The sequence below is a fragment of the Pongo pygmaeus genome, chromosome 12 (genome assembly GCF_028885625.2).
Source record: "Pongo pygmaeus isolate AG05252 chromosome 12, NHGRI_mPonPyg2-v2.0_pri, whole genome shotgun sequence".
Lineage (NCBI taxonomy): Eukaryota > Metazoa > Chordata > Mammalia > Primates > Hominidae > Pongo > Pongo pygmaeus.
The window spans coordinates 64050233-64066238 of NC_072385.2; the positions used below are offsets into that span (position 1 = coordinate 64050233).

At 39.6% G+C, this 16006-nt stretch overlaps 1 protein-coding gene across 22 annotated transcripts in view; it reads left to right on the forward strand.

Moving 5' to 3' along the window:
- AAK1 (AP2 associated kinase 1) overlaps nucleotides 1-16006 on the forward strand; it is a 193654-nt gene that overhangs the window by 166780 nt on the left and 10868 nt on the right. For 6 of the 22 annotated variants that reach the window (XM_054474745.2, XM_063648624.1, XM_063648623.1 and 3 more), the window contains 4 exons: nucleotides 2403-2504; nucleotides 4264-4365; nucleotides 6064-6174; nucleotides 8139-8249. The exons of 4 other annotated variants lie outside the window; for them this stretch is intronic. In XM_054474745.2, coding sequence (XP_054330720.1) covers nucleotides 2403-2504; nucleotides 4264-4365; nucleotides 6064-6174; nucleotides 8139-8249 — 426 coding nt within the window. Of the gene's footprint in view, nucleotides 1-2402; nucleotides 2505-4263; nucleotides 4366-6063; nucleotides 6175-8138; nucleotides 8250-9162; nucleotides 11863-16006 lie in introns of those variants that run through there. 12 more of the 22 variants (XM_063648632.1, XM_063648634.1, XM_063648633.1 and 9 more) reach the window with 5 other exon arrangements.

The following is a 16006-nucleotide window of genomic DNA, read 5'->3' on the forward strand; positions in this document are numbered from 1 at the left end:
CAAGATTGCAAATATATGAGTGCTAACTTAAAAGAAGCAAGTAATTTCATTTTTTTAAGTGACAGTTTTTTGAGGAGAGAGGAATGAAGCAAAAACTAGTGTTTGGAACAATGCAAAGTTAGACTTTTTAGGAAAACCATCTTATTTTTACCAGTATGCTGAAAATTATTAGAGATATTTTTAACATCTTATAATGTCATATACAGTGTAAGGTTAGTGCTAATATAATTACACTTGTATACTTGGTTAGTGCCCTGTGAGGGTTTTTTCCTGCAACTGAAAAGCTTCCTTTTTTCTTCCTTCCTATTTTTATGTTTTTATTTATTTATTATTTTATTTTATTTTTTGAGACTCACTCTGTCACCCAGGCTGGAGCGCAATGGCACGATCTTGGCTCAGTGCAGCCTCCACCTCCTGAGTACAAGCAATTCTCTTGCCTCAGCCTCCTGAGTAGCTGGGACTTCAGGCACGCGCCACCACGCCTGGCTAATTTTTGTGTTTTTAGTAGAGGCAGGGTTTCGCCATGTTGGTCAGGCTGGGACTATAGGCATGCACTACCACACCCGGCTAATTTTTGTATTTTAAGTAGAGATGTGGATTTCCCCATGTTGGCCAGGCTGGTCTCAAACTCTTGTCCTCAGGTGATCCACCCACCTCGGCTTCCCAAAGTGCTGGGATTACAGGCGTGAGCCACTGCACCCAGCTGTCCTTCCTTTTTTAAATATAAATGAGGTATAAATGAGATATGTAGCTTATTGTCATTTAATTCAAAGTTATCTACATTCCATAGACTCCAGAGATGGTGAATTGGCTTTACATATAAGTCTTTTTCTGCAGTGTGTTAATTATACTAAAGCAAATTATCTTGCCAAGACTCTGAAATCCATTCTTTTGTTTGACCTGTGTAGTTACAGATCACCTAAATTGAAGATCACCTAAAATTTGGTTCCTGTTTTTCCACAAATATCAATTTATTTCTTGCTTATCTCAATTCCCAAATGGCCTAGAAGAATAGAGATTTATTACAACGTTATATACACGTTCTTGGACTTTAAGTCACTTCTTTTTCTCAAGCAAACATTTTAATTTTAGTTATCTTAATGACATTTCCATGTTTTAAAAGAATGTTGTTGACATGTCTTTAATTGGGCAAGTTACAGAATTTATGTGATCTAACTCTCTCTTAACAGGAAATACGAGCTCTAAATTCCCTTCTTCCTATAAGATTCTATGATTCATTATTTTGTTTCAAGTTAATGCTTTACCTTTAATAGCTTAAAGGTAAATAGAGGGTTCTTGATGGATCGGGCTAAAAGAATCGTTTTGGAAGGAATCCTAACGTGTACACCTTGTCAAACATTAAGTTACCAGGTGTGACAAGTCTGGTGGCTCTGGCGTCCTTTTATTTCTTGGCCAGAAGACATCAAGAGTAATCCATTTTCGGGCTTAAGTGAATTTTGTGATATTTGACCATAGAATAATATGACTGCCAGCATGTCACAGGTGCATAGTTGGCAGACAATAAATGATCGTTGAAGTCAACTTAGGTGTGGTTGAATTGATTATCTTGGTGAGTTATAAACTGTTTCTAAATAAAGTCCCCCCCAACCCCCGAAAAAAGAGAGAGATTCAAAACTAAGCCCAGGAAGGAAAATGAACATACAAAGATTTATATGCAGATGTTCATGGCAGCTTTATTTTTACGAGCTTAAAAACTGGAAACAACCAAATGTTCAGTTGGTGAATGGATCAACAAAGTGTGGTACAGCCATACAATGGAACAGGACTCAGCAGAAAAACAGAGCAAACTATTGATACTTGGGACCACACGGATGACTTTCATCTCAAAGGCATTATGCCGAAGGAAGGAAACCACACACAAAAGACTACATACTCTGTGGTTCCACTTATAGGAAATTCTGGAAAAGGCAAAGCTGTAGGGACAGAAAGCAGATCTGTTGTTACCAGGGTCTGTGGTGAGAGGAAGGCACTGACTGTAAAGGTGTATGAAGGAATTTTCTCAGGTTTTGGAAATGTTCTGTATCATTTCAGTGGTAATGATATGAATGTATACATTTGTCCAAACTAACCACATTGTACACTTAAAATGGGCGACTTTTATTATATGCAAATTACACCTCAAATAAAAACAAGCAGACAGACCCAGGGCAGCATCTTGAATGCCTTACAAAGTGACTGCTTCACTTGAGGAAGTAATCATTTTTAAACTTCCAATTTTGAAAGCCTGTTGTTAACAAGATATTAATAGCATTCATTTTTATGGTGAATCTGTACCAAATATTGACCCCTAAAATGTGTTTGCATAAAGAATAGTGAATGATCCGCTGGCTTTAATATCTCACTACATTTTTGCTTTCTTTTTGTCTCTCTGCCCAACGTAGAAAAACTAATTGAGGGACTCAAATCTCCTGACACTTCTCTTCTGCTCCCTGACCTCTTGCCTATGACAGATCCTTTTGGTAGCACTTCCGATGCTGTAATTGGTAAAGTCATCATCTCTGTTTCTTCAGTCATGCATGATATGTGTGTCTGTTTCAAGAATGACAAGTACCTAGTTAACCAATCCCCGGGGAACAGCCCTGCCACCCCAGAAGCCAAGGCTATTTAATCTCACTTGTATCACTCCACATGAAGTGTTTTCCTTGCTTTTCGGGGGTACAACATCTATTTTTTGCCTTTCTTGATATCTTGAGATTTCTAGAGTGGATCTCTTATGAGTGAGGAGGAATGTGGAAAGTTTCACATTTAGTTAGAAAAACTTTAAAAAGTTGGTTTCTAACTAGACTTTACCTTTACTGAACTTAATGAAATTTAGCAGATTCTTCTTCTTTTTTTTTTTTTTTGAGACAGAGTTTCGCTGTTGTTGCCCAGGCTGGAGTGCCATAGCGAGATCTTGGCTCACTGCAACCTCCATCTCCCGGGTTCAAGCGATTCTCCTGCCTCAGCCTCCCGAGTAGCTGGGATTACAGGCGTGCACCACCATGCCTGGCTAATTTTTATATTTTTAGTAGAGATAGGGTTTCTCCATGTTGGTCAGGCTGGTCTTGAACTCCCGACCTCAGGTGATCCACCTGCCTTGGCCTCCCAAAGTGCTGGGATTACAGGGGTGAGCCACCATGCCCAGCCCAGATTCTTCTTTAGAAGGCCCATGTACATCCAGCTACAGTGGGACGAGCCTGGGAAACATAGGAAGACCCCTATCGCTACAAAAAAAAAATGTTAATTAGCCAGGTGTGGGGGTGCACACCTGTGCTACCAGCTCTTTGGGAGGTTGAGACGGAAGATCGCTTTGAGCCAGGGGGTTTGAGGCTGCAGTGAGCCCTGATCATGCCACTGCCCTCCAGCTTAGGTGACAGAGACCCATCTTAAACAAAATTAAAAAATTTAAAAAGGTCCATGTATCCATGTATATACCAAGTATCAGTAACTGAGAAAACATTTTGCCCACTGGTTAAGCCCCATAAATAGAATCCAGGGCATGGGCTTGGTCTGCTTCCTCTCTCACATTTTCCTGTGTTCCAACAGCAAGTCAGGCAAGATTTGCAAAATGTCCAAGGCCCCTGTACTCCAGGAGGGTCCAGTCATGAGGCACCTAATAATGCCTTTGGGCAGAAAGTCCTAGAACTCAGAAGTGCCATGACCTTGCATAGGGGTAGGCCTGCAGCTGAGGGGTATCACGTGGTGCAAAAGGCCTCCCAGCTACATCCTGGGATGGGGTTTGAGATGGATTAATGGCCTTTGCATGGCGCAGAGGATGTTTGCCTCCAGGTTTATCCCTTAATAAAAGCGAAATTACCAGAAAAAATTAAGTTGCCTTTCAGCCCATCTGTTGTGACATGGAAGAGGTTTGCTGAGTGGCTTATGTTCCGAATTTGTTTATGAGAACTGATCATTAGTGAAACTGGCCACAGTATTTAACCTTGCACACGCATGCTCAGTGAAGCCTAGACGTTCAGAGCAGTAGAAATAAAGTAACTTATTGTTCTTTCCACCTTGCCTGAGACTGGCATTTTAGAGACCTGTTAAAAGAAAGTCTTCACATGGCTGGGTGCAGTGGCTCACGCTTGTAAACCACAGGACTTTGGGAGGCCAAGGTGGGATAGATGGCTTGAGCTCAGGAGCGAGACACCATCTCAAAAAATGAGAATTAAAAAAAAGAAGAAAGCTTCACAGAATTTCCTAAAGAAACTTCTGACTCCCTTTCCTTTACCCTTTCCTCTTCTTAATGCTCTGTTACGAAAGAAAAAGCTGATGTTGCTGTTGAGAGTCTCATACCAGGACTGGAGCCCCCAGTTCCCCAGCGCCTCCCATCTCAGACGGAATCTGTGACCTCGAATCGCACAGGTCAGTCAGGTGTCTTTGCAGCTGCAGGGACTGGTCGGTGTGGTGAACCTCTGAGCCAGTCTTTTCACCTGGCTCAGTCGATCCTGGGCTTACTTTGAAGCCCAGGTAGTTCCTCCTAAAATGGACACTGAATTGTCACAGCCCCAGCTTCTAGATGTTGAGGGATATATTTCCTTGCTAAAGAACTGAGTACTTTTTGGAGCCATGTTCTCTGTGGGGTGATCTCTGGGCTTTCTCTGGTTACAGTATTTCTTTATTCAAGATTCTTTTCACTGGTGGTGGGATCCCTCTATGTCCTTAATTAAAGAACTCCGCCGAGCTGTAAGGATACCCTTAACCCTCCAGATTGCTGTGCATCTTTCCAGTCTACCAATGCCAGTGATGTCCATGGAGCTCATCTTCTATATATTGATGTTCTGTTCCCAGCACAGTGCTTTAATCTTGTATGGGTAATTTGCTGTAAAATTGTAGGCAAAGTTGAAGTCTTCCCTAGATCTAGTATTGCTTGTACCCTAATTTCAAAATTCAGTCTTAATAGAATTTCTTAACTGCCCACAAATACAGATTTGGTAACCTTCTTTATTTATTTATTTATTTATTTATTTATTTATTTTTGTCCATAATTCCCTTGATCAAAGTATCTGGTTTTCAAACTTGGATAGAAACAATTAGAAGCCTAGGAAATATGAGGATAAATTCATGCAGGTGAAAAGAAATTACCTCCAAAGACAATATGATTTATTTTCCTTATCCTCATTTGAATGTTTTCTCCTAGAAAACTTTCTCAGAAAACAATCCCTGTGTTAAAATGCTTAAACTCAGGCAGGGCGCCGTGGCTCACACCTGTAATCCCAGCACTTTGGGAGACCGAAGTGGGCGGATCACCTGAGGTCGGGAGTTTGAGACCAGCCTGACCAACATGGAGAAACCCCGTCTCCACTGAAAATACAAAATTAGCCGGGTCTAGTGGTGCATGCCTGTAATCCCAGCTACTCGAGAGGCTGAGGCAGGACAATCACTTGAACCCAGAAGGCCGAGGTTGTGGTGAGCCAAGGTTGCCCCACTGCACTCCAGCCTGGGAGCTGGAGCGAGACTCCGTCTCAAAAAGAAACTTAAACTCTGAGTTTTTGTCTTGGTTTTCTGAAATCAAAATCATGTTCAAAGGGCCAATTTCAATGTAAAGAATACTAGCTAGAGGCATTGTGGGTGGGAACCTGGTTGAGTTCTAGAAGGTACTGTTTAATCTTGTCACATTCTGCTAATAATAAGCCAGAGGCAACCCTCTCCTAATCAGTTTGGGTACTTTGTCCTATAGTAACTTCATTCTATGAGTGTTTAGGGAAAGTTTAAGTGAAACTCTAATTGTAAAGTTTTTTCTCCCAAATGGCATTCACTAAGAATGAAGGTGCTAAAGTTAGCTCAGCATCCAAATCACAGACCTGTCTAACCAGCAACCTCTGAGCAAAAAATTATCCTCTATTTCTATATTAATGTTAAGAGGAATCTAGAAAGACATGTTTCTATAGATGAAAATCCAGAAGGCTCCACACATTTCTTTTGGTTTTCATTCTCCCACTTTAGCTTGTATGTGTAACATGTAAATGCAGTAACTTAAAAGCTAAGATCTAATCTCATGATATTGTTGTGTGTGCCACTTAATGCCATCACTGACCTGGGATGCTGTTAATCTGGACTCAGATTCTCTCACCGGGGAAGATTCCCTGCTTGATTGCTCTCTGCTCTCTAACCCTACTACTGACCTTCTGGAAGAGTTTGCCCCCACAGCAATCTCTGCTCCAGTCCATAAAGGTAAATGCTTTCTTCTTCTCAGGCCCACGTGTGTCCTTAGAGGGGAAAGAACTAAACAACTTTTGAAAGTTTTTCTTATCAAAAGTCTTTACTAGTGAAGTTTTAAAACTACCTCCTTATATGGAAAACTTGAGTATCTCCTAGATACTGTGTTATAATACCTCTCAGTGAGAATATTTACTAAGACTTAGACGACAGGCCAGTTGTGGTAGCTCAGGCCTGCAATCCCAGCACTTTGGGAGGCTGAGGCGGGAGGATCACTTGAGCCTAGGAATTTGAGACCAGCCTGGACAACATACGGAGTCTCAGTCTCTACAAAAAAATTTTTTAATTAGCCAGCCATGGCAGCATGCACCGGTGGTACCAGCTTCTCGGGAGACTGAGGTGAAATGATTGCTTGAGGCCCAGAGGGCAAAGCTGCAGTGAGCCATGATCGCCCCACTGCACTACAGCCTGGGCAGCAGAGCAAAACTCTGTCTTAAAAAAAAAAAAATAGCAGACAGGTACTAAAAATAAATAAAATTAAATCTAAAAAAACACCCAGACAACAGATTGGTGAAAGTATTGCTTTCTGGCAAGAACATAGAATGCAGATATTCCATGTTACCTTTAAGAGCTAGATACCTTTGCAGTCAAATCAAGTAGATGGTTGAAGTGACTATCTACTGTCTGCCTATAATGATCATATGATGCTTGTTGGCCTTAGAAGGTAAAATGGTTTCATCATATCTGATTCAAAGTTATTGCATAGTGATGACTGCAATAAAGAAATAAGCATCTTTCCTCAAAAGTCAGTCCTGCAAGTTTGAACTTGTAGAAGTTTTGAATTTGAGTTCACCTTCAAGTCATGATTGGTTACTGGATTTCTCTTTCTAATCTACTATTTTCATTTTTTAATCTTGGGTTAATAGTGGTCTGAAATCCTGCTGGACAGAGGTAGCTTGAATCAGATTCTATTCAATGAGCAGTTTGTGACAGTGTCAGGCTCAATGCTTGGCTTACTTTGTTACTGAACTTTCCGTGATTGGGTAGTGAAAGTAGTCTTCTGGAAAGAGAAAATGCATAGAAAAGAAAGAGCTTAAGTCCCTTCAGGAGAAAATTCAAGAAGGAAGACTCCCCAGAAGGACTAAAAATAATCACCCGTGTGGTTTGCAATGGTAATAGCTGAGTTTTTGTTTTTACCCCTGATGACATTAAAATGATTATGTTTTTATAGATTATGTAGAGGGAAGTTGCCTATTTAGACAGTGATGTCTGGCAGGAGTGTGTCAGCAGCAACGTAGAATTACAGAGAAGCATCATTTGCGAAATAAGTGCTCAGCCAGCACTTGCTTGCTGTTAGGGTAGCTTTAATTAGAATGGAGAAGACTATTCTAACAAACTTCTACTTGAGGCCTCAGTGCGTGTGATCTTGTGCCTCAACGTTCCCTGAGGCTTCTGAGTTGTTTCAATGTCTTTTTTTCCCAGTCACAGTGCAGTGAGTCCTTCCAGCGGTATTTTGTTTGCCTTGTATACAGTGGTTACTTCTTAAAGAGCCACCAATTCTCTTCCTCCTCCCCTGCCCCGCCCCCCCCGCCCGGGTTTTGAGTTTTTCAGATATTGTTCGGCCTCTGTTCCCTCAGTGAAGACAAGTGACTTATTCCTATGCCTTTGTGGATTAGTGACATTGAAGAGATACCTCACAATAATTATAATTAATGTCTTATAAATAATAGAATTCTTCCAAGAACGCTTTTCCCTAATCATTTATAAAAGTCTTAACATGGCCAACTCTAAAGCGTTTTTTTCTATATCTCTGTATTTTCCAGTTTTGCTATTTTTATTTCAACTCGGAAAGATAAGTCCTTTCACCTTTGAAAATAACAGGGCTGTACAGCTGAGATCTTTGTGCCTCTTTCACATTCTCTCATTTGCTAATCTCTGCCTCTGTTGTTTCTGCTTGTGTACTTGCATTCTGTATTAAGCTGCAGAAGATAGTAATCTCATCTCAGGTTTTGATGTCCCTGAGGGCTCGGACAAGGTGGCTGAAGATGAGTTTGACCCTATTCCTGTATTGATAACCAAAAACCCACAAGGTAAGAAAAAGGATGGGGAAAAGAGAAGAGCTTGGCCTCAGTTCTCTTCACAATAGTCATGCACCTAATCTGCAAGGGGGAAGAAAAGCATCAACATTTAATGAAGGACATTGGGGGTAATGAGAATCATTGTAGGCTGGACCAATAGAGATAGATACAAATAGGTATCTTTAAAGTTTGACCATGGTGTTTATTTAGAGAGAAGTATTTAACAGTTGGCCAAAAGTTAGTTTTACCATAAAGCCAAAAGCAAAATGATTTTCAGTCAGTGGAAACCTAAAGGTATATATCAAAAGCACATCACATTTTTATCATGATTAGAATAATCCGTAATAAATATTTTTCCCAAAGAGATTAACAGCTGTGTTTTGGTATCATTCACATCTTTTTGACATTAATGGAGCATCCTTTTTCAACTTTGATGGGTGAAAATCATTTGAACATGCCATAAAACACTAAATTGCCATAGGACTATCTATTTATTTTTTAAAGCATGTTGTTATTGCAGTATCTTAATAACTAGTTTCTCCCCAAAGCAAAAATTATTGATTTTTACTTTATCAGAGGGAGATGGCTTGATATTATCAGGAAGTTGGTGGATAGCCAGCAATTCTCAACCAAAAAAAGTATTGATTTGAAAATAGTGCCCTCTTTGCAAGATGTCCTGCCTATACTGTGGTGTGCACAGAGTGCCTGAGCTTTTGGTGGGAGGTGGTGGACAGCTAACTTATATGTTTCAAAATCAACATGTAAGGGTTTGCAAATGTAAAATATTGCTTCTCTAGGGTTTGGTTTTTTTGTTTTCTTTTGTTTTGGTTTTGGTTTTGGTTTGGTTTTTCTTCTTTGCTTGCTCTGCACATCTAAACCTTAACCCTCTATGTTTTGTACTGAATTCCTATCTCTCCACTTCCAGGTGGGCACTCTAGAAACAGCAGTGGGAGCTCTGAGTCCAGTCTTCCCAACCTAGCCAGGTCTTTACTGCTGGTGGATCAGCTCATAGACCTGTAGCCGTGACCCAGTAGCAGATGCAGTTCTGTAACCTTCATACCGTAAAATACATTTTCATTACGGAGTTATGAAAAAAATGATTTTTTAAAAAAAATCTGCAAATAAGGGGCCCTCCAGCCCTTTTCTCCTACCCCTTGCCTTTTCCTGTAGAAATGATAAGGAAAGAAAATCACTTTGGCCCTCCAGATATTCCTTGGCCAGTTCCTCCTTGTTAGTTTGCTGTGTTTTCTCATTACCCTTCTTCAATAGCATTATCTTAAATCAAGCGCTAGATGCCATGAGCTTCACCTCTGCTGGAATCAACTCCACCAAAAGCTTAACTGTAACTGAAACTAGTGAATTGACACTTTTGTCTCGTTCTTGCTAGGAATGGCCTCCCAGATCAGTTCTCCCAACCCCTGTCTCCTTTGGCCAGATGCTGATGAATGTATTTCCCTGTTTTTGCTTTTTATCCTGATGCATTATCATGAGGACATGGCTACTTCAGTTGGTCTTAACTCTAGGCAGTAGCCTGGAGATGGGTGTGTGGTTTAAGAAAGGGTAAAACTTACTGACTGGTAGTATATATTTGAGAAGAGAAATTGAGCCCAGCTCTAGCCAACCAACTTTGACCTTGTTTGATCATAGACTTAGCCAAGGGATTTTACACCCCATGCAACCTGCCCAGCATTCGTCCAGCTTTCTGGCTTCCATTGAACCGTGATTTCTCAGATCTGGAGACGTGACTGCAAGTATTTGAGATCCTTGGATAAAATGTGTACGTTATATAAATCCCAAGTATTGCCATTCCTTTTCATGTTAACTGTTCCAAGTGGGATCTCAGAATTAGACCAAAACAAGACAGTGGTGGTAATATGATACCTTTTATTAGAAGACTTTTCACTGGGGCGGGGGTGGGGGGAGGATGGGGAGGGGAAGGAATTGTAGCAGAAACAGATGTATTTTTCTTGTGATTTTTATTTTGAATCAAATATTGTAAATTGTGTATAAATGAAGATGCTGAATAGTTCTGTTTCCACTTGGCATTTCAAGTCTGATATCAGGTGTCTGTACAGGGTTTTGATCTCTTTCCCTTGTATAACTACACAACAATCCTACAGTGTAACATATGGAATCATTTTGAATAGACTTGTGTGTTGCTATAAGCTTTCAGCAGGTCCTCTGTCTCTAGAATAAGCATGTTGTTTATTTTCAGATAATCAGAAATAAGTGTGCTGACAAGCTGGACACAATCTGGGTGTGCCCAGCTTTCCTTTCTTTCTGATGTTTAAATTGAAGGCTGCAGCCAATGGAATATGTTCAGTTGGTTTTCCTTGGCTTCCTAGATTTAAAAAAATAATAAAACAAAGCATAGTTCTTTATTAATTTTAGGGTATTGTTCATAAAATAAATAAAGGCCCCTGCACTAACATGACAACATGCCTCATGGTCACCCTCTGTATATGTACTTACTCATTAAAGTGTATTTTATTTCCTTATGTGGAAAGCACTTTTATAAAATCACCTTTTGAAAAGAAGTGGGCACAGAGAACCCCACTCTTGTTATTTTCCTCTGGTGCCATTGTCCATCATCAAAAGGGAAACTCTTAGTTAATCAGATCTGTGCAAATAAAATTCCAAGTCCATATGCTTGTTTTGCTATCTAGTACTTTTGTTTCTTCTTCCTCACATTTGCACTTTACGGGGGAAAAAAGTTTAACAGCAACAACAGCCTATAAAACACTGCATTCTGGAGGGCAAGGTTTGACCCTAGGAATGTGCGAGTAGCCTTTGAAAGGCATTGGAGGAAAAGTCTGAATCTTCCAGCCTTCCTTCTGTCTTTAAATACTTCCCGTGCTGGCTGAAACAAGATGAGCTAGGTAAAGGCCTCTAGTTGAATAACAGACCATTCCAAAACTGAGAGAGGAACAAGCTTCCTGCCGAGGATTAAAAAGCAAAAGATATCCACGAAGGGCTCTCTGTGGTTGGATAGCAGTGAAAATAGGACTTGGTTTACCCCTTTATGGACAGGAAAATTGCTGCAGGTCAGAATTGTATTCTCTTTCCTGGACATAGAAAGAATGTATAAATTAATGAAGGAAATGTTTATTTTTAAATAAGAATAATGTTTGAGTTCTATGTTTTCATATTTGATTTTTTCATATATACATGTTAAAAATATAATGAAATATCTAGTTTCTCAATTTAATTGAAACTATGAAGAGTACAGTTTAGAAATTAGGTATCTCTAAATTGTTCTTTTCATGCATTACCCATAATTACACTGAGATATATTATCTAGTCATTTGGCTCAGTAAAGCTTAACGGAGGCAGTTAATGAAAATGAGCAGACTAGAAGCCAGAGGCGGTAGTAGAAGCCTGAGGGAGATAATGACAAGAAATTGTCTTGGGCTTATTTAGAGTAAGGCCTCCTCAAAGGGGAGAACTATTTTTCTGTTAAGGAACACATATGAGTGCTTTGGTAAACAGAGCCTTCCTTGGCTTAGAACATCATCCCTGAGCTAAAAGAGTTTATTTGAGTTGAGCATAGTGTCCTGGTACCTGTGGAATCATAGCCTGAGCTACAAAGGGACCTCTGAGACCATCCTCTAGTCCACCATCCTCTTCATTTTACAGGTGTGGGACCTGAGCTGGATTGAACAGGGTCGGGGGAGAAGAGGCCTGGGCAGGACAGGCCACCTGGGATCTCATCCTGGCCCTTGCCAGCCACTGGCTGAGTGACCTTCAGCAGGCACTTCACCTCTCAGAGCTGCTGTTCCTTAGAGTTATACAATGGGTTTGGACTAGATGGTCTTTAAGATTATAGAAGTATAGGGTCCTCAGTATATATTATTATGTTTAGAAGGGCTATGAAGGATTTATATAATCCTGATGTTCTTCAGTTATCTTCTGTAGTTCCTGCTATTATGGTAGCAGTGTTTACATTTTAAAGAATTATAATGGGCTTTTACTAACTTGCTCTTTCTTGATTATCTGAATAGAAGCCTAAATCCTAATCTTAGAGATTTTCCTTTTTAAGTATTACAGAAACACATGCGTGGACACACACATACCTATTCTAATAAAATGGTATCAGAAGATTTCTTTTTAAATGTATAATCAGGGATCTACCAGTTTAAAACGGGCAAATACTATAAGCATATGTTTCTGATTTGCTTTTATTCCAGCTATGTAAGAGGAATAACTACAGCAGAAAACATGACAAATTGATTTTTCCCTTTACAACATTCAAATGAGTCCCAGTGTTTTCAAAAATACATACCTCAGAGGAGATAAGGCTTAAGTGGACACTTCTAAGTATGATTATAAGTATTATAATTAATGATTTCTTTAGCAGACATATCAGAATTTTGACATCTAACTAAGTGTTGTTCCCTTCAATGTCATCTAGTTTTACTTAAGAAGTTAATACTTATTCTAATGATGCTGCCATCCTTAAAGTTATTTTTGAAACTCCTGTCCTTAGAAATAATATCAAGGAAGGTAATAAGGTATAAGAAAATCAGTTATATTATTTAATTAGTATCACTTTGAGAAAGCATCTGGAAGTATATTCTTTCTTTATCTACTTTTTCTACTACTCTTGGTTCTGAGTAACATTTAGCCATTTCCAGAAAGCAAATTCAACCCTGTAAGATGAAGAGTGGTTACTGTTGAAGACAGTAAAAAGGATAATCCACAAAAAATTCTCAGAGAAGACCTTATAATAGAAAGTGAACATGATTAAGACTTAATTTCTTTAATTTTCTGAATAAGGAAACTTCTGTGATTCCCTAGTCTTTAGAATGGTTTAAAAAATTGAAAGATATGGGTATCAAAACACCTCTGAAAGAAGTTGTCACTTTGTTCAGTGTTATTTGATATTGGACTTCGCTCTTCCTGAATTAGAATTACAGAACTTGGATTGCTAATACTTGTGGAAAAACAAACCCAAGAAACGAACCTACTTTTCTCAAGATGTAATATTTGTTTTGTTATTAATACTTTTGTTTGTTTTGATTACTTATTTCCTACTCTCCTGACAGTTAATTGATCAACCAATATAACCTTCCCCGGGTTAGGAACAGTTCTGCCTTCAGCAGTGCTATGGGAATGAAGGGATCTTTGGGGCTGACAGCCTATGATGTGGAGGGATCTGCACTCAACTAAATAAATACATGCTGTAGATACCTTGGGCCAAAATAAAGTCTCTCTTGATAAGGTTTTTCTGTGATTTCCCAGAGTCCTTAACCTTCTCAGTCTATAAGATTATCAGGCTCCCATAGCCACTAACTTTGAGCTTTGGGATGAAAATGACAGGATTGCCCAGTGTGCTGGGTTAAGCAAATTAGAGGCTGCCTGGCAGAACAGAAAAACTATCACATGAATATTTAGAATGGAATCTTTCCTGAAACACTCCAGATACTGCAGAGCTATCTTTATTCCTCTCTAAAGGCTATAATTTTATCAACACAAAGTCAGCCTTTTCTTTTTCCACATTAGTAATGTTTCTGAAGTTGGATGTGCTTAGATTTCTTAAATCAGAATGAGTCCCAGAAAATCTATAACAAGAAAACTCTTTTGCTTCTCCCAGATTTCCTTTCACTAATATGGGATAGGGAGGCTCCTTGGGTAATGCTAACCTATGCAAAGAAGTTACCAAATGGTGGTAGTTGCTAGAATTAAAGACACTTTCTTGGTTCACACTTTGATGTAGTGACCTGAATTTACTCTTTTCCTGTGAGTATTCTAGTCTGCCCTATTGCACTCTCCTTTGTCATGTGGATGTGTATTTATCATAGGTCTTTAACCCGTCCTTCCCAAGAAGACAAAGCATACAGTTGTACATGAAGATGTCTTATGCAGTAAAAATGTGAAATTTGAACACTGCTGCACAAGTATTGTATAAAAAAAAAGTCTGTAAAGAACTTTCTTATGTAAACATACAGGGGAATAAAGACTTTTATCTGTTCAAATGGGAGCATGATGTTTAGAGATGTAAATAACTTAAAATCAGTTGCTCTTTTCCTGAGCTGAAACCCCACTTTTTTGCAGAAAGGATTTAATCACAGTATTGAGTGACAATAAGTACCTGGGCACAAGAAAAGTATAGCTACACACTGAGGACATATTAATGAATCATGGCTACCTGAGAGAGAGTAAAACCCCTGTTTTAGTCTCAAGGAGAATAAGACGCCTGCCAGCCTACACTGGATATGACCAGACACAGGGTTGTAAAATGGAGCGCAGGTTTGCAGCTTCCCTCCTCTAACTTAATCCCTAATATACCCAGGCCAACTTAATTAAACATTTTGTGTTGGCAAGAATTTTATCCCCAGTGAGAAAGCTCACTCATTTAATTGCCTCATTGGCCTGAGATGCACAGCTGGCCATTTTTGGCTTCCATCAGGTCCCTCATTTCCCAGTCGTGGGTTTTAATGCAGCTACCTAATATATGGTGGAACCAAATGCTTAATTTTATTATGTGATCTAGAAGGTCATGGTGATTATTAGTTTGATGTACGTCTCTTGATTTCCCCAGTTTGGTTCTAAGATTTTACGTTTCAATTGCTGCTGCATTTCCAAGTTCTTGTGAAGGGATATTTTGCTTTCTATTTACTAACTATATGTGAGAAGGCGTCTTCTCAATACTCCAAGTCTTAATTTTCTGTTTTGGGCAAGAATTATATCTTTGATACTCCCTGTAACTGTTATTTCAGTTTTTGGTGTGAGGAAAACTAAACTTCCAGTTGTGTGTGATGTATTTCATTAAGGAATATCCAGCCTGATATTTAAGTCTTCAGATTTTGATTCTGTAGGGAGCATTCTGATGACCCTCACTATGTCAATCAGATGGAGTTTCCAGGGGAAACCCATCCTAAATGATTCAGCACTTTGGGTTGCTTTGGAAGTGAATAGGGAGCTGGTGAGGATAGTTGCCAAGTTATCAGGTATTTTAGGAACTCCTTCTCTTCCCTGAGGCATGTGAGTTCTTGCTGAAATCTACATAATTTGGAGCCTCAAAATAGACTAATATGGAGTTACCCATATTGAAAGTGGCAACGTGCCTAACCTGGCACACAGTCCTACATCAGAGCAAGAAAAAGAAGTGTGTTTTGACTTCTTGCTTAATTTTATGTGTGAAACCAAAATAAAAAGAGGCATGACCCAGTTTGAGGGAATTATAACAAAACCCTACCTTAGGCTCCATGATAAGTAAGACCCTGTGCAGACTATGAAGCCAGGCCCTGGGCTTTAGCCCCTGAGGTACAACAGGCAGTGTTTACCGAGCTCTGTGGCCACAGGGTATCTGCTATGACGTGCCATTGGTTACCAAAGGAACTGGACCAAGGCATGTGGTTAGGTTAGTATAAATCCTTCAATGCTAGTAGAGAGACTGCTTCAAACACGTTTTCTTGTTGACACAATTCTACCTTCATATAAAGGAACTTTTCCCCTGAAAACACATTTTCCCTATAAGAACACATTCACATACTCAAAGAAAGACTTTTATCTGCCAACAAGATTTAATGGTTACCTTCTGTTTCTCGTATATTTGGAATTTATCCTTCTCTTGACTACCTTGTTTCTGGTGCTACCACCATCAGAATTCCTTAAGGGAATGTGGAGGTCTGGGCTTCCCCCATATTCTCTGGCATTTCTTTGCCCTTCAGAGTGCCAGGCCCGGAGAGTTGCAAAGTGTGGTTGCTCTCCGCCTCAGCCACACTGTACCTCCTCTAACAGGAATAGAAAGGTTAAGGGACTTGGCC